Source organism: Saccopteryx leptura, chromosome 1 (genome assembly GCF_036850995.1).
Source record: "Saccopteryx leptura isolate mSacLep1 chromosome 1, mSacLep1_pri_phased_curated, whole genome shotgun sequence".
NCBI lineage: Eukaryota > Metazoa > Chordata > Mammalia > Chiroptera > Emballonuridae > Saccopteryx > Saccopteryx leptura.
This window is the reverse complement of record NC_089503.1, coordinates 311,532,603-311,557,245: the sequence shown is the minus strand read 5'-3', so window position 1 is coordinate 311,557,245 and position 24,643 is coordinate 311,532,603. Positions and strand designations below refer to the sequence as shown.

At 52.3% G+C, this 24,643-nt stretch overlaps 1 protein-coding gene across 4 annotated transcripts in view; it reads right to left on the bottom strand.

Annotated features, from left to right (window-relative positions):
- CACNA1I (calcium voltage-gated channel subunit alpha1 I) overlaps positions 1-24,643 on the bottom strand; it is a 110,220-nt gene that overhangs the window by 45,851 nt on the left and 39,726 nt on the right. For all 4 annotated transcript variants that reach the window (XM_066358468.1, XM_066358464.1, XM_066358465.1 and 1 more), the window contains 2 exons: positions 14,013-14,110; positions 196-355 (listed from right to left, as the gene is read on the bottom strand). In XM_066358468.1, coding sequence (XP_066214565.1) covers positions 196-355; positions 14,013-14,110 — 258 coding nt within the window. The remainder of the gene's footprint in view (positions 1-195; positions 356-14,012; positions 14,111-24,643) is intronic.

The following is a 24,643-nucleotide window of genomic DNA, read 5'->3' as shown; positions in this document are numbered from 1 at the left end:
TCAGCATCCAGCCATTCAGGAGAGAAACATCACCAACTCACCTTGGCACATCCCTTGATCTCGCTGCACCCCTGGGAACAAGGATTGGGACCAGGTGCTCAAAGGAGAGACCTCCCTAGCCCTGAAATATTCAGCACCACAGGTGCCCAAGGTCAAGCTGGCCGAGGGCCACCTGGGTGGCAGGGCCTGACTCACATGGTGAAATTCTCCTCCAGAAAGCAGCGGTTACGTAGCAGGCCTGCCCAGAGCTGCACGCCGATGATGCCAAAGATGAAGAAGACGAAGAAGCAGAGCAGGAGGACGTTCCCCAGCATGGGCAGCGTGTCCAGGAGCAGGTTCACCAGGATCCGCATACCTGGGATGCAGAGGGAGGAGGGACTGTCAGACAGGGAGCAGAGGGCCCAAAGAGGGGGAGGTGAACAGGGTTAGAGAAACAGAGAGAGGGGCAGGGAGAGGGGAGGCAGAGACACGTGGCCCAGGGCTCCTTACTGTTCCCAGCCTGTTCTGTGGCCACCAGAGAAACATTCTCCTTGGTATCTGCCCCTCCACCCAGAGGCCATGGAAATGGCTCTGGGCCCCACTGCACTTCCACTAGATTGTGGATGAATAAGCAGGCATTTATGGAGCACCTTTTATGTGCCAAGCACTCTTCTGAATAATACACAAATATGACCTCCTTCAGTCTTCATGACAACTCTGTGAGGCTGGTAATATTATCCCTATTTTATAGAAGAGCCAACTAGAGGTTCATAGAACTGAAGCTAGTTGTTCAGGTCACACAGCTAGAAAATGGCAGAGTCTGGACTTAAACCAGGTGTCCTGACACTAAGCCTAGCACTCTTTTCAGTATCCAGGGCCTGGGACCAAGGCTGGCTCAGCTCACTATGCCCAGCACCCAACCAGGATGGGCATAGCAGGTGCCTAATGAATGTGTCCTGAATGCCCTTCATCTCCAGGGCAGTCAAAGGTCCCCTGAGCATGCCAGGACACACCAATACCAGTCAAAATCACCCTGTGACCCAGCCCACTGCATGATGGAATCAGACAGAGTCACCTATACAAGACACATGGCCAGCAAGTAACTCATATATGGCTTGATGTCAGGAGAAGAGGCCCTTTGCCTTCCTGAGAAATGGCTTCAGCCTGACCAGTAGAGGTGCAGTGGATAGAGCATCGACCTGAAATGCTGAGGTCTCAGGTTCAAACCTCTAAGGTCACTAGCTTAAGCGCGGGCTCATCCAGCTTGAGTGCAGGCTCTCCAGCTTGAATGTGGGATTATTGACATGATCCCAAGGTCACTGGCTTGAGCCCAAAGGTCACTGGCTTGAAGCCCAAGGTTGCTGGCTTGAGTCCATGGTTGCTGCCTTAAGCAAGGGGGTCATTGGCTCAGCTTGAGCCCCTCAGTCAAAGCACATATGAGAAAGCAATCAATGAACAACTAAAGTGATGCAACTATGAGTTGATGCTTTTCATCTCTCTCCCTTCCTGTCTGTCTCTCTCTCTATCTCTCATAAAAAATAAAAAAGAGAAAAGGAAAGAAAGATAGAAAGAAAGAAAAAGAAAGAAAGAAAGAAAGAAAGAAAGAAAGAAAGAAAGAAAGAAAGAGCTGCAATGAACCAGCCAAGCCGGCAGCAAAAAGGGGAAAGAATGGGGAAAAGGGAATGGAGACAGAAGCCCCCAGGAAGGGCGACCCAGAGACCTGAGAGGGGGTTCAGGCAGGCATGGGGAGGAGAGCAGAATCTGTTAGCCACATCCCGGAGGGCTGACATCCTGAAACCTGGTAGGTAGGAAGAAAAAGCCTGTAGAAAGCACACAGCCTCTGATTTCCTGATTCAAATCCTGTCCTGCAGGCCTGTAGGACCTTGAGCCAGGCCCTTTCCCTCTCAGAGGAGAAGGCCCTTCAGCAAAGGGGCCCAAGAAGACAATAGCCACCCTGCAAAAGTCCCCAGCTCAAGGGCCACACTCAACCTTCAGCTAACCCTGGGGCTCCCAATCCCCAGAGAAAATGAAGAATACACCTAGATTCCGGCTCCACTCTACATATTTAGTCTTCACATCTGTTTCCCCATCCTTCCCTTCTGCCCTGTTCTGCCCTGGGCTGACCCATCCACACCCTCCATGCTTTTTCTCTCTCCACAGCTCAGCCCTCCCTACCCATCTCCCACCTGTGAAGTTGACTTGCTCTCCCAGGTCTGGGTGATACCATCCACTGCAATGACTTTAGTATGTGATCCACTCTTGACTCCACGCATGGAATCCAGCCTCTCTGATCGCTGGAGAACCCATAGGAGGGCAAGCCCCAGACAGGTGGGAACCCTTTGTGATTTTTGCCCAGCCACCTTCCCCAGTCTTATGAAAACAGCATCATTCCCCAACTCCAGTCCCTGTGGTTTGGGTGGGCTGACATAGAGATCACATGACCTAGGCCTGGCCAGTCAGCATTTTCTGTTCCCTCAGCCCCAGGGATTGGTCTTGGATGGGCAAGTGACCCCAGCCAGGACCATTGAGGGTTAGCCCTGAGACTTCCGCTGGAATTAGAGGGGAGAAAATGCTCTCTTTCTGCAGAGATTACAAGCTGGGAGGAGTTAAACCTGGAGCTTCTAGGACCATCTAGAAGCCTAGGGAGGACAGTGCCTGCCTGATGTTGAAGCCAGCCCAGGAAATACAGAGCTCATGACAGAGAGGGGCTGAGTCCTGACAACAGCCACTCTAGAACACAGATCTGGACTACCATGCATGAGAATCTCAAGTTTCCATCACCTATGGAAGCTGTGGGGTAGTCCCTGGATGGTGGTTCGTGAACCTTATGAAATTGCTGTAAAAGATGCAGGTATGATGCGTAAATTTTTCTGAGAAAAGGTCCATGCTGGCCCCGAAGAGAGTCAAAGGCTGATATGCACCCTTGCTTGCACACCCCCTAAGGCAGGGGTCCCCAAACTACAGCCCACGGGCCACATGCGGCCCCCTGAGGCCATTTATCCGGCCCCCACTGCACTTCTGGAAGGGGCACCTGTTTCATTGGTGGTCAGTGAGAGGAGCATAGTTCCCATTGAAATACTGGTCAGTTTGTTGATTTAAATTTACTTGTTCTTTATTTTAAATATTGTATTTGTTCCCGTTTTGTGTTTTTACTTAAAAATAAGATATGTGCAGTGTGCATAGGGATTTGTTCATAGTTTTTTTTATACTCCAGCCCTCCAACGGTCTGAGGGACAGAGAACTGGCCCCCTATGTAAAAAGTTTGGGGACCCCTGCCCTAAGGTATTATGAGATCCAGCACTGACTACCTCTCTAGATTCATCTCTCTCTCTCCCTCTCTCTCACCAATTTGCACCCTATGCAATTCCAAATCATTTGAAGTTCCCTAAACATACCACGGGATTTCACACCTCCTTGCTTTCACTTATCCTATTCTCTCTCACTCTTCCATCTCTCCTGTGTCTGGAAAACTCCTACTCAGCCACCACAGCCCAGTTGAAGCTCTTTCTTTCTGTGAAGCCTTCCCATACTATTTCTCATTCCATCCCATGTAGAGTTTATCGTTCCCTCTTCTGCTCTGCATAATCTCAGCACCTCTGACCTAGCCCTGGCTGCCAGGTACATCCTGCACACCGTGAAGGCCCCATCAACAACTGGTCTTCTTCTAGCCCTGGTGTATAGCTATCTGATTATGCTCCTGTCTCTTCCACTGAGCTGTAAGCCTCTGGGTTCAGGGCCTGTGTCTGAGTCCCCTCCATGCTCCCAGAACCCAGCAGGTCCTGGCCCAGAACAACATTGTTGAATGACTGCTCATGAATGCATGAAGTGACAAGTCTTGGGGAGAGAGTGGAAGATAAGAGAGGGGAGGATGGAAAGGTGGTGACAAGGAGAACAATGGCCCTGTCTAAATTTTTATTTATCCCAGGGCTGATGCTGAGGTGGTTATTAACAAGGGTGATTATTTGGGATTTGCATCATGAGAGCTTTGTGTGGAGTGGGTTCGAAATCAATAATTAATGCCCACCCCCATGCTCTCTCCCCACAGAATTAGGTCAGTCCCCTCTCGGGAGAGGCACAGGGCTCCCTTGCAGGCAGTTGAGAACAGGGCATGGTAAGTGAGGGCCCAACACCTCAGCTCCCCACATGTGCCCCAGCAAGAGTAGCCAGGGGACGTTGAGAGGAGGGACAACAAGAGCCCTATAATCCATCTGAGTGTAAAGGAAGTCATCACAGGCCTTTCCGGTGTCCCACCATTCATTCATTTCTCAAACACTTATCAATAGTGCTGCATGCCAGGTGCAGTACTGGCTACCTGGGGGGTGGGGGGGGGGGGCAAGGACAAACAAATCCCATTTTTCACCCCCTCCAAACTTGTAGTCTAGCAGCAGGAGGTCAGGGAACTGCCGTGTTGGGGGGGAAAGGACCATGCCAGGGAGTGGGGCAGCTCTGGGCACATTCCCAGAGGGGCTGACTTGAGCTGGGCTTTCCACATGACAGGAGTTATGGCAAAGGCACAGAGGTGTGACCATTCAGAGAGTGCACCAGGGGAAGGAGGGGTCTAAGGAGTGTGGGGCTCTGTGTGCTAGGTCACTGGTTGGGGAGGCCAGTCAGCAGATTTCTAAGCATGCGAGTCTTCCTGGGCTCTGGGATTTAAACAAGAGGGGGACTCCTGGAGGCCAGGACAGGGGCCGGAGGCAGCACAGGGCCAGGCAGCAGCTGCAAGGGGCTGGATCAGAAAGGCCCAGGGAGGCGAGGAGGTGGCTCAGCACAATCCCCGCCTGGCTGCTCCCCCGAGCCCAGCCTTTGTTGCTCAATTAATTACATTTCCCTTGTTCTCCAGGATATTAAAATTCTGAAAGGCTCCTGAAAACCTGCCTGACTGACTTCCCTGAATGGCAACTGGATCCCTCCTCACTCCCACCTCCCTCTATTGAGCTGAGCTCTTCCCTGGGGCCCAGGGAGTCCCAGGGCCATGCAGTCAAGGCATAATTAGCTAATTAGGGACTAAGCAACAAGTTCATTACCTCTGTGCCGGGGACAGGGAGCCATGGAATTAGGGAGTCAGGGAGGACCCTGAGAGACCCTGGCTAATCCTCCTTTTATGCCCAAAGCCAAGTAATTAGCCCAGGCAAGTCGAACGGTTCCACTTTGCCCTCAGTCCTCTGGCATTGGGCATTGGAGATGGAGGCAGAGTGAAGAGAGAGATACAGAAAGACAGAGAAAGAGAAAGTGAAACAGAGAGAGACAGAAAATGGAGACAGAACAGAGATGGAAAGAGAGACAGAAACAGGGAGGCTGCCTTCAAGACCTGTCACCACCTACTTCAGACCACTCATCACCCTCCACGTCTTCCCACAACCAAGACCTCCTTCTCCAGGCAGTCTTCTCTGATTCTCACCCCCCAGTAGCCATGAAGCCCTCCTGGAGCTTACTTAATTCTGCTCTTAGTGACGTTTCTGGCCTTCAGCCTAGTGTACAAGCCAGATGGGCCTGATACGGACAGTCTACAGACAACTCCATGAGTGTGACTGAGGTCCCTGCTTCCTCCAGCCAAGAAGAGAAAGAGGACACTGGAGTCCCCAGGACATCCAGTGCAGCCCCTACCCTAGTGAGCACCTGGAGCATCAACCCAAGACAGAAAACCTGGGTCTCAGTCCTGGCTGGGTAGTTTCAAGGCAGATCTTGCCCTCTCTGAGCCCCAGTGGCCTCATCTATAGAAATAGAGGACAGTGGGTCCCGTCCAGCCAGGTTCTCAGGAATAACAAGGGGCAAGGACACCTCAGAAGGGGGAGCCCCCTGAAGTCAGAAGCTATCAGCAACCCACCACCCCCACAACAGGAAAGTGCAAATGCTTATCCCACCTGCCCACTCCCTGCTCACAGGCCCCACAGTCTGGCCCCAGCCTAACTCCCTGTGTCCATCTTGCCATACTGAACCTGCAGCTCCAACTAGGCTGGCAGATGCCCCTAGCACCACCTCCACTCCCCACCTTTGCACACACTCTGCTTCCCACCTACCTGCCTCCCCAACTCTCTGACATAAGAGTTCCTGTTACTATTATGTTGCCTTGGGGAATTCTAGGCCCATTTCCAAGGCAGGCGGAGGTCTGGGTTGGTGTGACCCAGCCAGACTGACCCACTTCCCATTGTGGTTCTGGGTCACTTTCAGGCCCATGAACATGCTCGGAAGGCCATTTCTCCTTTTTAAGACTCTAGCTGAGTGGTCACCTTTTCTGGTCCCTAGGCTAGGCTGGTGCCCCCGCAATGAGCTTCCTCAGTCCCCTCCCCCCATCACAGCATTCATTATATTGTACTTCTGGCCTTTGTTGGTTCACAGCTCTGCCTCCCACATAAACCAGGAACATCCCAAAGCAGGCCCAGGAGGGGTGATCCTCATCCCCCAATCCAGCCCAGGGCCTGGCACAGAGTAGTCTCTGAGGACGGCAGCTTGAATAAATAAAGGAGTGATGGGTGAGTGAACAGATCCATTACACAAATATTTAGTGAGTACCTACTATGTGTCAGACACTATTCTAGACCCTAGGGATACAGCAGATTAAAAAACAACAACAACACAGCCACCTGCTCTCATGAAGCAGACAGTCCTGGTAGTAAGGAAAGACAGGAAGAAAACAAGAAACAAGTAAGTACATTTCCCTGTTTGTTGGCTGCTGAGCACTTTAAAACAAAAAGTGGAAAAGGAGAAGAAGTAAGGAGTGCCAGGTTTGAGCCAGGGGTCAGTTTGGCATAAAATGGGGGCCAAGAAGGACCTTCCTGGCAAGAAGACATAGAGCAGAGACTCGAAGGAGGTGAGGGAGCCAGCTGCATGCACACCCGGGGAAGAGCTCTCCAGGCAGAGGGAATAGCCAGGGCAAAGGCCCAGGGGTAAGAGTGAGCCAGACACAGTCGAGGAAAAATGAGAAAGCCAGTGTGACTGGAGGGGAGCGAGCAAGGGGGGGAAGGTCAGCATGAGGACTTTGCCTTTCATTCTCCAATGTCATGAGCAGAAGAGAAAAGAGATCTGAGGAGTTTGAAATGATCACCACAGCTGCAGGTGAGAAGGGTCTGGGGTGACTGGGGCAGAAGAGGGGGACCTGTCAGGAGATAACACTCGTGGGATCGTGCATACATGCCTGCGTGTGACCCTGACATGTGCACTCTCATCTCTGGAAAGAGGGCCAGGCTTGTGGGCTCCAGGGCCAGGATCATGACACTGGCCACATGGTGGCTGCCTCCTGACGGCAGCTCCTGCCTTCCCCCGGGACAGAAATGGGAAGCACTGAGGATGGAATCCAGGAGAGATGTGGCCCCAAACCCATGCCTTCCTTGCTGAGATTGTCCAGGTCAGATGCTGGGCTTCCTCTGTGACTCTCCAGGGTAGAGACTGGGCCGTCCGTCCATCTGCTTTTCTCAGTCCTGCCCACCCTGTTCCATCCATCACTCACCAGCCATCATGATAATGCACATCTGGCTTGAGTCCAGATGATGAAGGTAGTGAAAGTAGGGGGAGGGGTATAGCTAAATTCTGGAGATATTTTGAAAGTTGAGAAGAAGGATGGGATGTGGGGCATAGAAGCAAGAGAGGAGTTGAGACATCTCCAAGGTTCAGGGCTCAAGGCCAGAGGCATAGAGCGGCCATCAGTGGAGATGGGGCTCCATTTGGACAGATGAGGCACCTGGTATATATCCATGCACAGTCATTTTGTATGATCTCGGGATCAGGAGAGAGGAATGTGGCCTGGAGCACCATGTGGGTGGCACCAAGGTAGAGACAGTCTCTGGATGGTATTTAAAAGTCATAAACTGGCCCTGGCTGGTGACTCAGTAGATAGAGCATCAGCGCAGCATATGGATGCCCTGGGTTTGATTCCCAGTCAGGGCACACATGAGAAGCAACCATCTGCTTCTCCCACCCCACCCTCTCCCTCTTCTCTCCCACTTCCCCTCCTGCAGCTAGTGGCATGGGCCGGGCACTGATAGCTCTGGTCCAAGTGTGTCAGTCTCAGGTGCTAAAAATAGCTTAGTACTCAAGCATTGGCCCCAGATAGAGTTGCCGGGTGGATCCCATTGGGGCGCATGTGAGAGTCTGCCTCACTATCTCCCCCCTCTCCCCTAAAAAAAATAGAACTAGGAGGAAACAGATGAGCAAAGTGATGGAGCTGCTCAACCTTTTCACCCCTTTTCATAGGCGACCCCTAGACAGGACCCTTTGTTCAAGGGAAGCTGGGCAGCAGCCAGGCAAGGGAACTCTTTGGTGATAGTAAGGGACCTTGGAGGAGATGGCGGTGTGCTTCCTGAGAGGCATCTCCCTGGAGGTCCGGGGTGCTCTCCGCAGACAGGAGCTGTCAGCCCAGATTAGCACAGACACTCTGCCAAGCCAGCTCATGTAGAAACAGCAGGACTCGCAACAGCCTCTGCCGGGCACAGCCTGCAGCCAAGAGGAGGGGAGTCAGGCCGAGGGCAAGAGGGGCCAGGGCTGCAGCCTGGCCACGGTGCTCCCCTCTGTCTCTGGTCTGGCCAGGTGAGTGGAGGGTGCTGAGTGACCAGGAAAGGCCATCTGCTGCTTCCGTCACTTCCAAAGCCAATTAATCAGGGACACGGTGGGTGCCTAGGAGGTCGGGCCTGGCAACATTCAAGCTAGCCTGAGGACACACTACTGTCCCAGCTCAGCTGGGGGCACCTACATGCTGATGAGGGGCCTCAGTGCCCATTCCTGAGATAGGAAACAAAACCCAGCCAAGGAGCGTGCAACTCCTTCATCCTCCGTCCCAGGAGAGGCCTTGGGTTCCTTCCCAAGACCACCATGCTCATGTCCTGGGGTGTGGGTTGGGCCTGTGTCCCACTGAAGGTCCCCACACCCACTGAGTCACAGGAATCTACCCACTTTTCAAACATCCTGTGCCCACTCTTCTATGAAGTTTCCTCAAAGTACATGGGGCCGTTCCCCTTGGCCCCTGCTGCCTCCATTAGAGCGCACATCTCCCACGGGCCACAGCGCCTGGCTCACATGGCTGCCTGCAGAGAAGGGGCTGCATCTGCATCTTCTTCGTGACCCCACATTTGACCCAGAGCCTAGCCCAGTGGCCCCTCAGTGGATGCTCCTTCGGATAAATGGATGGATGGATGGATGGATGGATAGATGAATGAATGAATGAATGAATGAATGAATGAATGAATGAATGAATGAATGAATTGATGAATACATAGTGGCCCACTCTCTTGATCTGCTATCCCACCTAGGAGTCATTCACCCATGCCGATTTGTAGAGTAAATGTGACCCTGGGAGGTGGGGGGGGGGTCTGTCTTTACCTTGCACCCACCTCCCATCATTTCTTCTTTCACAGTCCTGGCTGCTTTTTCTTGTTCCTGAGTCAGGTTCTCACCAGATGTTCTCCCACCTCCATCTCTTCAAAGAAGCCTGATCCCCAGGGGAAATCAGGCCCCTTCACTCCATCTTCCCTCCTCTCTCCCCACCTCTTTCCATCCCCAGGGGAGCAGCGAGGCATTTCTCCCACAGGGTGGCGTGGGCACCTCTTGTGGGTGCTAAGAACAGACAGCCCTGAAGTCCAAGTTGTGCCTGGGATCAGTCTCCTTCAGCTCCACCCCCCCCCCCCCCGGGTTCCAGGTAAACACACACTCCAAGTGAAAACATGGAGATTTTCATCAAGCTCTGTTTCAAAGTGAGTCTCCGAACTTCCTTCCAACAGAAAGCCCACAAGATAGAGTCCAAGAAGAAGCCCCAGAACCTCGCTCCTCTGCCCTCAGCACTGCTGGCCAGGTCCTGCATGGACCTAGCAGGAAGAGCCAGAACGGGCCTGGGCTGGAAGGGCCCAGAGCCGGCCACAAGTCCAGGGCCCTCAATTGACAGGCAATCAAAAACCCTGCGCCTCTAGGACCAAACCGTTCTGAGACTTCTCCTAAAACCAAGAGTCTAAGATTCTGCAGCTGGATGATTCTAAAAGTCTGTGGTTCTCAACAAAGCTAATTCCCCGATCTCAGAAGTATGAGACTCCCACACCATCAATGTGCAGCATCAACACCTTCACTGGGCACAGTTTGCTGCCTCATGGTCTAGAAATGAATGGCTGGAGAAATTGAGGCATTAGAGATGGAGCCAAGCTACTGGACAAGATCCTAGACACAAACCCTGGTCTAACTTCCCTGGATGCTACAGTCCTGTCACTGGGGTCCTTCCTTGTGAGGAAAGCTGGGATGCGACAGTTCGCGGGGCACCTGTTTTCCACCTGGCAGTGCAGTCTAACCCACATGGAGTTGCTGGGTGCCATCCCCATTGTGCAGACAGGGACCAAAGCAAGAGAAGAATCTTTCCCCAGGCCCTGCAGCTAATTAACACAGGACCAAGGCTGTGCTCTGTGCTGGCCACTATACTATCCTGCCTCCTGCCCTGACTCATCCCACTCAGGCTGCATAGGACCCGGTACCATGAGAACTCTGCATCCTTACAGTGACAGGCATTCAGAGGGGTCCTGGAGGGCATCCTTTCAGCCTATGGGGCCTTTCTGTATTGACCCTGGATGTGGGCAGGGGTCCTACTTGATGCCCTGCAGACAGGTGGGTGGCTGGCGTGCCTACACCTTAAAAAGAGAGAAAGGAGGTCATGAAAAGGAGTAAAAAGCCCTCGAATTGTGCAAGCACAGGTTCAAATGCTCACTCTGCCCCTAGCCAGCTGTGCGGCTTTGGTGGATTACTCAAGCTCCCTCTGCCTCAGTTTCTCCATCTGTAAAGTAGACCAACATCCTACGGCTGTTGTGAAGATGAAATACTATCACCTGTGTAAGGCATCGTGATGGATTTGTTGTAAGCACCTGCTAAATTATAGCCATTTATCATTATTGGTACTTCTCTGGAAGATTTGGGAAGTCACCTCCCGCTCTACCCGCTTGCAGTCCCCTGCCCAGCCACACTATTCCCTGGCTGGCTCCTCCTCTCCACTTTGCATATGTGGGTTGTCTGGTGAGAACACCTTCCCAACCCTCTGTGTGCTAGGCGAGCGTCTTCCAATACCAGATTCTGCAAAGATGTCCTGATGCCACCAGCCTGCCTCCTCAATGCTCCTAGCCCCTCTTCCTAACAGTAGCAGTGATTAACCACTTACTGCATACGAAGCTCTCCTCTAAGCTCTTTACAAACATTATGGTAGTTCATCCTTACAAAACCATATGGAAATTGTTATTATTAACCCCATTTTATCATAGGAGAAATGAAAGCCCAGAAAGGAGCGTGGCTTGCACAGGATCTCACAGCAGGCAAGTGGAGGGATGAGACCCTGTGCCTGTCAGTTCAGAGCAAATCTCCAGTTCCTGGTCCTGCAGCTGGAGACTGATGGTGGCCTTTCCCGAAGCACTGTCAGCTTTGCTGCCTTGTCTGTGGGCCCTGCCCCGAGAGCTCACTTTCTGCCTCCCTGCACCACCCCGTCCAAGGCCCAGCCCAGCGGCCACTGCATGGAAATGATTCTTGCTGAACCAGGGGTTGTGGCTGGATGGGGGTCTGGGGAAGTGGGGATGAGCAGTGGCCTAGGCCAGGCTCAGCATCTCCTCTGCTGCCCCTGAGTTCCCCAGGCCTCAGGACCTCCCCCCTCCAGCCTGGGCTGGGGGTGTGCTGTGGCCGGGTGCACATGTGGGCCAGCAGCTCAGACTCAGCTGGCTCAGGCCTTAGCAGTGGCTGCCCTAGTTTCTCACTGGAGGGAAAAAAAATCCACTTTCATATTTAAATGGCTTGGCCAGTAGGCTCTGGGAGGCACTGCGCAGGCTTAAGGGTGTATAGGTCAGGTGAGCCCTGGAGTCAGCTAATGCCAGAAGGGGGCACTTTTAGGGATAACCCAGCTCCATTTTGCCAATGCCCAGAAAAAGCTAGTGACTTATGAAAGGTCACACAGCAAGGAACCACCTCCTAACTCAAAGTCTGCATCCTTCCTCCCTCCCCAAGCTTCCCCTCCATCCTTTCTCCTTTAATTTCTCCATTAGTGGTTGACTGGCCAGGACAGAGACCTGCAGGGGTGGGTTGGAGAGACATATTTTATGGGGTTTTATAAACAGCCCTATGACTTCCAGCCCCCCCCCCCCCCCGCATCCTGGACAAAATTTAAAACCACACATCTAATGAAGTCCTTCCTCCTGCTTTGTGCAAGTGGGGAACTGAGGCCCAGAGACACTAAGGGACTTCGCGGGTCACACAGCATGCTCCTGGCAGAGCTGAAAACCACAACTTGCATTCCCTGACAACCCAACTGATTCTTCCTGGTTGGTCGTGTTTTTAAACTACTTTCTAAATGGCAGGCAGCCACCTCACTCTCCACAGCTTTGTAACTAATAACCTATAATTTGACTTTGCTTTATTCCCAACTCTCCAGCCTGCCATCTAGTGGCAAACTTGAAAGCTATGGGATTGGGGTGGTGAGCACACAATACAATATACGGATGATGTGTTACAGAATTGTACACCTGAGACCTGTATACTTTTATTAACCAATGTAACCCAAATAAAGTCAACAATAAAGAAAAATCCCCCCAAAAAGAAAAGAAATATACAGGCTATTGTTGAAAAGAATGAGTCTCAGGGTAGAAGCAGCTCTAACAACATAGCGGAGGATGTGGAATATTTCAAGGGAACATCTGGAAAAAAAGGAAACAACCAACCAAACCTCTCTAGGAAGCACATCAGAGAGCCCGTGTCCCTCATGTCACTCATTCCCTGGTGACTCTGGCAGAGGGCAGGGAACCCGGGTACGAAGCTGTCCCTCCTGTAAATGGCAAGGCGGATCAATGGACCTGCTCTAACGGCCCAAGACTCCTGTGACTTAAGTTACTCAAGAATATGAATTTATCTCAAGGCCCCTTTCCAGAAGAAGCAATGGGGCATTTCTAAGTCAGGGGAGGGAGGGAATTTTTTATATTTTGGATCCCAGAGGGTTCGTGCTCCCAGGACTTCCCACGTGAGGTTCTGAGAGCAAGATTCATTTGTCAGTGGAGAGATGGAACCAACTCAGAGTGGAAACAGGCACTCCTGACTCGGGTCACCCAGGCCTCCCAGCGCTGCCTATTAGCAGGGAGGAGACCCCTGAGGAAGGACCCGAACTCCTCTCTGGGCTCACTGGTCCTTGCAGCCTCCAAAATTGGAGCCTCCAGGAAGGAGCACAGGGCCCAGCCTGCCCTTCTCCAGAGAACGAGACAGGCTGACCCCAGGGACTTGCAAGTGACCGCCACAGCCAGGAGACATCTAATGAACTCCTATACAGCGGGAGACAGAGGAAGGGGGGACACACATGTCCACACACCCCTTATTGCACATGTGTCACATGTGCACACGCACACCCACACGCTCACACCACCTCACATGCCCACCCCTCACTTGTACACACCCCACATGTACACAGATACCCTCACATGTATACAAATACCCTTACATGTGCACACTGCTTCACATGCCCACTCTTCATATGTGTATACACTATATGTGCACATGTACCCACACACCCTCTCACGTGCACACACCTCCACATCTGTATACCCCTCACATGTGCACACACCTTCACATGTGCACACATATCCATATGTGCATACCACCTCACATGCCCACCCCTCACATGTGCACACACACCCCTACATGTGCACACCTTCACAGGTGGGTGGGTGACAGAGCTCAAGTTCTAAGTCACTTAGCACAAGTGAGGGAGTCTGGGGGTCCCCTCCTTGGTGAAAAGCTGTACAATGTCCTCCCTTGAACTAAGCAGCTTCTTTTCACACTTTGTCACTATGACATATACCTCTCCTCAAAGAACCTTTTTTGGAAAAGCCAGATTCCCCAGTATGCTGCAATCCAAGATTTTAGGGGACTCAGGCCACCCTCCAGGGTCTTCAGGCCCAAAAACTGACCTATGAGCCCTGTGGGAGCAGGACCAACATCTGTCCAGTTGCCAAGGGGTCCCACACCTAGCACTGAAAGCTGCCAGTCAGTCTTCCCTGGGTGAACGGGTGTCTCTGTGGGCCAGGGATGGGGGCGGGGCACCAACTCACTGGGCACACGGTTGATAGCTTTCAGAGGCCGCAGGACACGCACAGTGCGGATGGCCGACAGGTTGATGTTCTGAAGGTCCAGTGAGTACTCCACCATCCTGTGGAGAAAGGAGAAGAGAGTGAGGGATGGTACAGGAGGACAAGCGGGGCCACAGACCAGAGTGCAGAGGTCTCTGGCCACCAACACCCGCCTATATATGCCCACACCTGCCTGGGGGGGGTAAGTGGGAAAAGGAGGTCGGAATCCGGGCTGCACCTCAGTCTGCTGTGTGGCCTTGGACTGTCTCTCCTCTGTGAGCAGAGGGCTGGTGACACCATCCTCTTAGACCAGGGGTCTCAAACTCACGGCCCGCGGGCTGCATGCGGCCCGCCGAACAATTTTGTGCGGCCCGCAGACTAATCCACGAAGTTCAAAATATTTTGGATAAAATTAAGTAAGCCTAGGGGCCTACTTGTATTTTTCATTTCTCTAGCATCCTAGCTAGATATTAGCTTAGTTAACAGCAGTTGTGATGCGAACTACAGTTTCTGGTCGTTTTGTGACACTGAGTAAACTGCATGTACGATTGTGCTTGTACTGATTTTTTTTTGTTTTCAACTGCAGTGAGAAAAGTGTTGCGTAACAGTTGCCTTTTGTAGACCTAGTGCGGCCCGCCGAACGGCTGTGATCTTGCTCTGCGGCCCACATGCTGAGTTGAGTTTGAGACCCCTGTCTTAGACTGTCCTGAGGATCAGTAGTTGTTGGGGGCAAAGGGAATGGAAGAGCAGAGTCCCCAGGTCCCCACTGTGTGCCAGCACTGAGCCAGGTGGCTCCTGCCCCCAATTCTAGAGCAGCCTCTGAAATAGGACGAAGGGTCAGCTTCATTCCTCAGAGGGGGGCCTGAGGAGCTGAGATCCCCAGACTGACCCCAGATTGCAACTGGGCATCACAATCCTCATCTCTGTCCACTGAAACCTTATTGATGTTTTAAGGTTCCATGCAGTTGCCCCTGGAGTCCTGGGAGTTTTCCACACCACTGTCCACACTGAACCAAGCCATTGTGGGTGAAAACAAACTCAAGAATGACTCAGACACAGCCCTACCTTCCTCAGTACCCACTCAGGCAGGGGAGAGACTCAAAGGCAAAAACAACACTGGAGCCCTCACTACTGCAGAGTTCTCTTCCTCAGGGCCTCACCAAACAGGTCCGCCCTCCCACTCCATGGTCTACCAGCCCTGCAGCTCCCTGGTCGCAGTGTGCCTCCTCCAGGATGGCTTCCCAGATCTCCACAGGAGGCAGATGTCTGAGGTTCCTGCTGTGGTTCCGTACCCTCCCCTAGATTCTACCACTAGATCCTACCTGCTCAGTCACTACGTGGCCCTCCATCCCCCACTGACCCAGACCTGCAGCCCTAGCCTGACCCCTGTGTCCCATTCACCAAACCCTTCCCCCCAGCCTCCCACCCCCTACCCCCAGGGGTCCAGCACTGCTGCCAGCTCCACCTGTCACCACCATCAGCGGGAAATGAAGGTTTTTTCTACACACCATGCAAACCTGTCCGGTTGTTGTAAAGCCGCCACTCCCTCCCGCTGCTTGAAGAGTAATTGATTGAAAGCTTCCTTTGCCTGAAATGCCTCATCCATCCCCCAGCTTTCTGGGGCACAGGCTCTGGCTCTGTTCTCTCTCCCTATCTCTCTTTCTCCCTCTCTCTATTTCCTCCTTACACACACACACACACACACACACACACAGTCACACACCTACACACAACCATTGGTGCACATACACACACTCACTCCATAGACACCCTCATTAACACACACTCCTACCAGAGCCCAAATTCAGATGAGGGGGCGTGACCAAAAAAATGACAAAGACCTAGAACTGGAGACAGAGAGCTAAAGGAGGAGGAAAGGAGGGAGGGAAGGGGCCAGGGGTTCCAGGGGCAGCAGCCAGGCAGAGAAGGGGAAGGTTGAGGTGGTGGTGGGAGCAGTGAGTGAGGGCAGAGGGTGATCTGAGAAGGGGGCATTGAGGCAGTGGAATTGTATCATATGAGGATTCCGCCCGTGGTTGAGCCAAACTGTCATTTTCATATTTTGTAGAAAAGGCTCTCCAGGCAGCCAAGGAAATATGTGTGACTAAGGCGCTGTGGGGGTGGCACATATGGGCACACAAACAGGCACTCTCACACTGATGTGCGCACAGGCACGCGCGCGTGCACACACACACACACACCACATCACCCCATCGCAGGCTGCCAGGCTCAGCTCCAGCCAGGCCCCACACTTCACCCCCATGAATGCAGCCCTCTTCCTCCTGCCCTAGCTCTCTCCATCCTGCCTACGGAGGCAGCACCAGGCCCTGGGGACAGCTGGGCCCCCCAGGCTCAGCTGATGCTTAGCTGGATGTGCTGGAGGTAGGGTACCCAGCCCATGCCAGATGGAACACACCCTAGTACTATTCCAGGGGCCCCAGGGCTCACCTACTGAGCGCCAGCAGGTGCAAGACCAGGATTGGTTCCCAGCCCCATGAAATCTCACAATAAAAACAAATACATGCTTCATAGAGGATGGTTAGACAGAAAAAAGCAAATGGCTTTTGAAGGCCTGCTGCCTGCCAGGCATAGTTCTTGTTCTCAGCCTGCGTTAACTTGTTTGAAACCCTCGCATTATTGGATCCCACCTCAATCCTCTTCATGCTCTGCTGGACCAGAGCAGACCATGATCACAAGCCACCCAGTGCCCAGATACTCTGAGAGCTGTCGGGACAATCCTGTCTGGTCTCTGACTCCTCATTATACACTGCTGCATGGGCTCCACCTTCCTCCTTACAGAACCCTCACAGAACCCATGGTCCACAGTCTGGAACTATTGGTTCTTGATTAAGTTAGGAACACCCACCATGGCCCCTGCTCTTCATCCCTGATCTGACTCTCCGGGTCTTCAGCATGAGAACACACATTCTGCAAAAATTCCCAAGAACTCATCAGTTGCAGCCTTCAGGGTCCCCACTAAAAAGTCCCCAAGAGAAATTTCTTGGAGAATTTAGTGTAAGATCTTAGCTCTGTCTGAGCTTCCTGGAAGTCAATTCAAAAGGGGAAATGTGATGAGTTCTTAGCAGCATGAAAGATCTTGGCATTGTGGGTCCTTCCAGAGAATCCATTTGCCTAAACATTTCTCCCAGGTCCTAACTCTGTTTCATACTCTATGAACTTTGTGGGGGTTGTTTGCTGCAGTTGCCTCTCCTGTCAGGGAACAAGACCGGATACAAATACATTCAGTGATAAAGAGCCCATGATAGGTGCACAATGAAAACTCCAGGAATTCCCATTCTTCTCTGAGAGGAAGAGGGTACCCCGGATAAGGACGGGGAGGGATGGGTACAGCATGTTGCTGGGAGGTAAGAACTGTGGGTTTCACTCTCTGCCCTGGGAAGTACACCATCTTGATAGTGACTCCATGCACCAACAGGCCCAGTGTGGAACAGTCTGCCCACAGCTACACCCTGCCCAAGTCCAAGTCCCTCTCTCTTGACCACTGCAGCAGCCTCCGGACTCATTTCTGTCTCCTCCACCCATCCTCAGCATGAGAAAACCTCCTAAAACTCAAATCTAGCTGTATCACTCCCCAAGTTGAACTTTCGATGTCCCCCTCATTGCCCTCAGATCAAAGATCAAGTACCTGGCCAGAGCCTTCAAGGCCCACCAATCTGCCTGTACCCTCCCCTCAATCCTGCTCCTACTCCAGGCATCCCAGGCCCTCTGAGCTCCTCAAACACACCCCTCTCGGCTCCCATTCTCTGCGCAATGCCTTTTCTCCTCACTCTCATCCTTCTTTCGGGGCCGCCTGACCATGAAGCCTTGCCCAGGCCCCCTACCCCCCGGGCTGATTGCCTCTCTACGCTCCAGCTCTTTCCATGCCCTATCTAGTCTGGGCTCCCCCAGAACAGCCCCTGGGCCAGGGCCTTGTGAGCAGCAGTTTATCCAGGAGATGATCTCAGGAAGTACAGTGAGGGAGGTGGAAGGGAGAAAAGTTAGTGAGGGGCTGTCCATGAGAAGGTGAGTGCTGTGGGCAATGGGGGTGCCAGCCCACTGGAACCACCAAGAGACCATGTGGCCCCAGAATTGAACCAGTGAGGGCACAAGGCTGTGGTATTATCCACAGACTGGTTGAATACTGGCCTAGCACCTTTCTCCTCTTCAAACTTAGCCCTGGCACCAGCCCCACCGCACACAGTGGGCACTCAGCGAATCTAGTAGCAGGAATAGCGCCTGTGGCAGGCGCTCTCTTACCCTCTTCCACCCACTTCCTCTTCTGCCCACCTGGATGTGAGCAGTGGGAGTGTCCCATCCCCAGTAAAGAGAAAGTGAAGAGGGGCCACTGTGGGTGAATACCCATCGAGCTGACTTCCTTCAAGCCCAAGTAAGACATTACTTGCAGGAGTAAGAAATTAATTCTTAATTACATAGTAACTTTATCACATAGCTTCAGTGCTAAAATTCTTTTAAAAAATCAACAAAATCCCCACTACTTTCTGCGAGCTCTCGAGCACCTAATTAAATAATCACTTTCACTGTGAAGCTAGCACTTTTGTCCTGACATCACCCCAGGGGGAGAGTGGCTGCACCCAGTTCCCATGTGTCATCTGGAGAGAGGGACTGGGGTGTGGCTGTGCTGGGGGGGGCTGGAGGGTAGACATTCATTCTTCAGGATGAAGCCCCACTTATTTCTGCTGAGGAGCCTCCTCCCTTACTCCCAGTCCCCCTGGATCCCAGGGGAGGCCCAGAGACTCTGGCCTGGTCAACCCAGAGATGCCATCCAAGACTGGCTCAGGATGCGCATGTGACCCCAGGTGGACTCAGCCCTTGAGCTGGCACAGCAGGGAAGAGGTGCCCTCCCTGGCTAAGCCACTGCCTGGGAACCCGGAGGTGCTAATGGCCATCTTGCCTCTGTGGTGGCCTGAGAATTCTGCCAACACAAAGGAAGGCTGAGGCCAGAGCTGGAGAGAGGCAGGATCCTGACCATATGGTCTGACCACTCCCTCCAGCTGTACCCGAAGCCCAAATCCACCCTCTGTACTTCCCAATTCTGTGAGCTAGTCCATTCCCTTTGGGGCTTGGGGCCCATTTGCACTGGGTTCCTGCCACTGATACCTCGGAGTCCTGGCTGATTCAGAGAGGTCTCCTGAGCACTCACTATGTGCCTGTGCAGAGCGCTTTACACCCCCTCCTGCGGAGGGATTATGGAGCCCGCTGCAGATGAGGAAGCTGAGCCTCAGAAAGAGCCCAGGTCACATGGCCATGCAGTGGGGGATCCAGGAACTCTGCAACCCCCACCCACCTCATCAGTCATCAGGCCAGGCTGCCTTCTGGCTCCTGAGCACCCCCCAGATGGTCAGTAAGCACAACACACATGGAAGCACATGGGATGGGGCCAGCATGGGGGCACTGTTTCCCAGTGGTTAGAGATGGAGCCTGGGTTCCAATCCCAGCTCTGTTGCTAGTGCACCACGTGGCCTCGGGCAAGTCACTGAACTCATCCCACATGGGGGTGGGGAGAATGAAAGTGTTCTTGTATGGAACAGTGCTTAGAACAGAACCTGGTACAAGTCTGAAACAAATAGTGTCAGCTAGTATTATATCACAGCCTCATTGGCTGCCTCAGGTCACACTGCCCAAGAACCATGTGATGCCTACTTCAACCCCTCCTTGGACCCACCTCCTGCCGGAGAAAGCCCAGGCTGTAGGGGGCTCTGGAAGCTCTCTGGCAAAACCCCACACTGCCCACCACTTGCCCTATATTCAAGGGACACCTGAACTTCTCCAGCTCCCAGAGTGTACCATGGTGTTTCCAGCCAACATGTTTTTGTATTTGCCAGACCTTCTCCCTGGAGCACCCTCCCAGCTTCCCAGACCCTACCCCGAGGCAGCCTGGAACTCTCCTGCCTTGTGTCCCACTGCACCTCTGTTAGGGTACCTCAGTCATGTCCCCGCTCCTCAGAGCCAGGGCTAGTTCAGAGTCCCAGCTGGGTCCCCCGTACCCAGCCCATGGCTCCCCATGCCAGCTTGTCAAACAAATAACCTGAAGGACAAGATCAGAAAAGAAGCTCGGAGCTAAAAAAAAAAACAACATCGATGACTGAGATTTAACATCTTTCCAGGAAATACCCCTCCCAGGAGATGATATCTGTGTGTTGCTGATAAAAATAGGGTGTTCCTCAATCTTTTTTTTTTTTTTTTTTTTTTCTGAAGCTGGAGACGGGGAGAGACAGTCAGACAGACTCCCGCATGCGCCCGACCGGGATCCACCCGGCACGCCCACCAGGGGCGACGCTCTGCTGAGACCAGAGCCACTCTAGCACCTGGGGCAGAGGCCAAGGAGCCATCCCCAGCGCCCGGGCCATCTTTGGAGCCTTGGCTGTGGGAGGGGAAGAGAGAGACAGAGAGGAAGGAAGGGGTAGGGGTGGAGAAGCAAATGGGTGCCTCTCCTATGTGCCCTGGCCGGGAATCGAACCCGGGTCCCCCGCAAGCCAGGCCGACGCTCTACCGCTGAAGGGGCCCACGGGGGGCTTTCTTAAAATGTAATTTAAGATGTAGCTAATGGAAAGGAACCTGAGAGGCTGGAAACAGCAGATCATCTGTGGGGAAGCAGCTCTGTGATGACTCAGGCTTGTGCAGGTTGGTAACTAGACCACCAGCCTATACCACTTTCCCCGCACCCAGCACATAGTAGGTGTTCAGTGGAAGGAGGGAGGGAGGGGAGAAATAATGGAGAGTAAAAATTAGAGAATCAAGATCTCTGGCATAACCCCACACTGCCTACCATTTGCCCTAAATTCAAGGGACACCTGAACTTCAGCTCCCAGAGTGTACCATGGTGTTCCCAGCCAACATATTTTTGTGTTTGTCAGGTCTTGACTTAGGCCAGCACTGACTTATGGGCCATACATGCTCACATGAATCCTATGAGACCAGAAGAACAGGGGTTATTAAGCCCACTGACTGGTAAAGAACACAAAGCTCTGAAACCAGCTCAGGCCAACTTCAGAGTAAAGGGGGAATTAGGGCCACAAAATCAAAGGAAGGGCTCACAGACAGGCCCCAGGCAGGCGGAACCAGGGCAGCTCGGGGGCTACCACAGCAGGAGAACCTGGGTCTTCTCTCCCCAGGGCTCTGCAGGTGACCATGTTCCAGTGACTTTATCTCCAGATAGAGTTGCCAGATAAATACAGGATGCTCGGTTAAGTTTGAACTTCAGATCAGTGACAATATATGATTTTTTAGAATATGTCCAAAATACACCTTATATCTACCTCTCATGAAATATTAGCTTCACGTTGCCATGAAGTAGTCTTGGTGCCACCACAAGATAGAAATACTTTCAGCTCCACCAAAGCTTGGGAGAAATGTCCCTCTCCAAGGACCCTCATCCTTCTGAGGGCTAGTGAGGCTGCTGCCTAGGACCTCCAGGGCAGCTCAGGGAGCATATTTTGGCCTCTGAAAAAGTAAAACCCCTCACCCTGAGTCAGCATGAGATCTGGGGGCAGTTGTAAGTGAGCATATCCCAGATCTGGCTCATGCAGGTGCTGTGACCTGGGGCAGGCTGCTAATCTCTCTGAGCCTCCAGTTCCTCAACTGCAAAATGGGATTACCAACCCCAAATTCTCAGGATTGTGAGAATGTAAGAATGCCCAGCCCAGTTAGCAAACAGAATTCTGGTAAACCACCTAACTAGAGGTATTTTCTGCCTACTTGGAGGTCCCTTCTCCGCTCTTGGGGTAACAGTCCTGGGATTTGCTGCCTCCAAGCCCCCCACTCTCAGGCCACGTGGCATGGGTGGGGCCAACCTCCTACCAAGCGTTGTGGTGGGCCTTGATCTTGGTCTGGCCAATCAAAGTGCTGCCTCATTCCAGCTGCAGTGGTTGGTTCAGAGATGAACACATGACCCATGCCAGCCAATCCAAGCCAAGCGAGGTAGTTTCCGCACTGGTTGGAAGGGCTGGGAAAAGAAAAGGGCCTTTGTGTTGAACCTGAGGGAGTAGGTTGTGCACCTCAGGGCCACCCATCCACTTCCCAACAGAGAGGAAAGCTACCAGAGATGCGGTTTGGCACAGAGGAACGAGCAGTTGTAGGATGGGAGGATATACTGTCTTGTGACAATTTTTCAGATTCTGGATCAAGCAGGCCCTGAAGCCAGGACCCTTTGACTTTCAGTAAGATGATAAACTCTTAAACCCTATTTGGTGGATTCCTATCCTATATTACTGAGAGAGTCCTGCCTGATTCATGACTAACTGGTATCTGGCTTGTCAGCCCGTGGCCTGAGACTCTCTGGTAACTAACCCCCTCCCCCATGGCATCGAGCATCCTGTTTCCATGGAAACAGACCTGAGCAGTAATCACCATTCTCTCTCCCACTATACTCCATACACAACTGAGAAATTATCCACACCAAGGTTCTCACTGGAACTTTCCTAGATCCACACCTACCCAATGGCCAGTTCAGCTTAAAGGAAATGGCCCCAGATACCCTCCCCCAAGCTCTGCAGTGCCTGGACACAACAGATATGAAACAAATGTGTCATGGAGCTTCCTTCTCCATGCTGGCCAAGGCGAGACTGTGGGCACTCCAAGATATGACTCAGCCTCAGCCCCACCCTCAGAGCACCCAGTCCTTAGAGCAGACAGATCTAAATAGGGGAATAAAGTCCAGGATAAATAAGGGGATAAAGTCAATGTGATGGTCTGAAGGGTGCCCTGGGTCTGTTGACATGTACAGTGTTTCCTTGACTTACAGAAAATGCATAGGGAGCCATGCAAACGGGAGGCTAGCCACAACAGCTTCTGGAAACTGCCCCAGTGATGACCCTCTGATGCCCATAACCACAGCCAGATCTGCTGGCAGGCACAGACCTCTGTGGAGCTTACACTGGCTGGTAGTTGACTTGACATTTCTCAACAGCTCACACACCCTGCCCAGTCAGCCCAGGCAGATGAATTGAAAGCTCAGACCAGGACTTGGAAACATAGTAGCACCACAGCTTTGGCAAAGAGCAAACAAAAGAACTCAGGCCCTGGGAGAGTAATGTGGCAGATTTTGAGAGTTGCCCACCCAATGGACATTCTCTTCCTCCAATCTTGCCTGGCCCCAGGGAACAATTCTTGGTTGATTTAGCCTAATTCAATGATGTTTCCTATTTTCCTAGCTTCCCTTTCAGCTAAGGATGGCTACAAGATCCAGCTCTAGCCCAGTGTGCTGGGACAGGAGAAGGATCTAGGAAAGAAAACGCTGTTTTCCTGATGCAGCTGGCATAGCCCTACCTCTCTATCTCCCTGCCTTCAATGCATGTATGATGCCCACAGCTTCAGCAACCATCTGTGACCACGAAGAAAGGCCTGAAAAATCACAAGGACATCATAAAGCCATCACCAGTAACCACTGACCTCAGAACTTCATGTTATAGCAGAGAAAATACCCTAGAATTTGCTCAAGCCAACTGTTGGTTGGATGTTTGGTTACTTGCAGCTAAATGCATCCCTGAAAAATAAACAAGCGAGTTGCACAGAACCAGGACTCAAACTCAGCCCATGGAGCCAAGCTTCCTGCATTCAATTCCTGCCATGCCCCTTACCAGCCCGTGACCTTGAGCAGGTCACTCCCTGTCCCCATGCCTCCTTGGTGAGATGGAACTGACCACAGTCCCTCCCTCACAGAGCTAGTTGAAAGATTAGACCAGATAATGCACAGCATCGGCCCACAGTGAGTACTCCACAATCAGTGGATGCTCTTATTTTTATCACACCCTGGATGATGCCTAAGAGGATTCAATTTCCTTTGCTTTTTAAAGTCCCACTGATGGCGCACTTTGGACAAAAGGAACTCTCAGTAAGCAACCGCAGAGGGGACGTGCCTGCCTGATCTTTTTAGAAAGCTCTAGTCCAGGGCTGAGGAATAATTCTTATTGACGTTTTATTTCCCAAGAGCCTGTAAGAGCCAGAGCAGGAAGCTGTGCACTCGGGAGATGTTTCCAGAGGGTGACAGATCCTGGCCCAGCCTCTCCTTCCCACACCCTGGCCAGGTGCTGAGTGACTGACATTATTGCTATTTGTGTTAATATTATTAATAATAGAAATTCTTATGAGGAGTCTCACTGTTCTGTTTACAAAGTACATCTACTTGTGATGAGAATTAATTCAGATCCTGGATGCTGATCAGAAATGGAGCCATGCACATGACTCTTCCCTTCCCTGGTGTGCCCAGGAACTGGGACTCGTGATCTCCACCTGCAGCACTCACAGTGAGGGGCTCTGGGAAGGTCAAATGAACTAGATCACCTGCAGCAGGGCCACCTGGGCATTTGGCTAAAATGTAGGTTCTCAGGTCCAGCTGGACCTACTGGGTCTGGATCCCTGTGGTGAATCCCAGGAATCTGTATTTTAACATGTGTTCCAGTGTCTGTTGTTCCCTGAATTTTGAGGAGCACCAAGTAGGGTTGCAAGGCTGTGCACGTGTTTGAGGATTGAGGGGCTCGCTCTTTTCCAGTCTGCTCAAACTTGTCCCTCAGCTGCTCCATTTGATGCCTTCATCGTCACAATTGGAAGATTCAAAAGGTTTTCAGAGACTTATAAGGGGTAGCTTCTGTTCCCTGCAC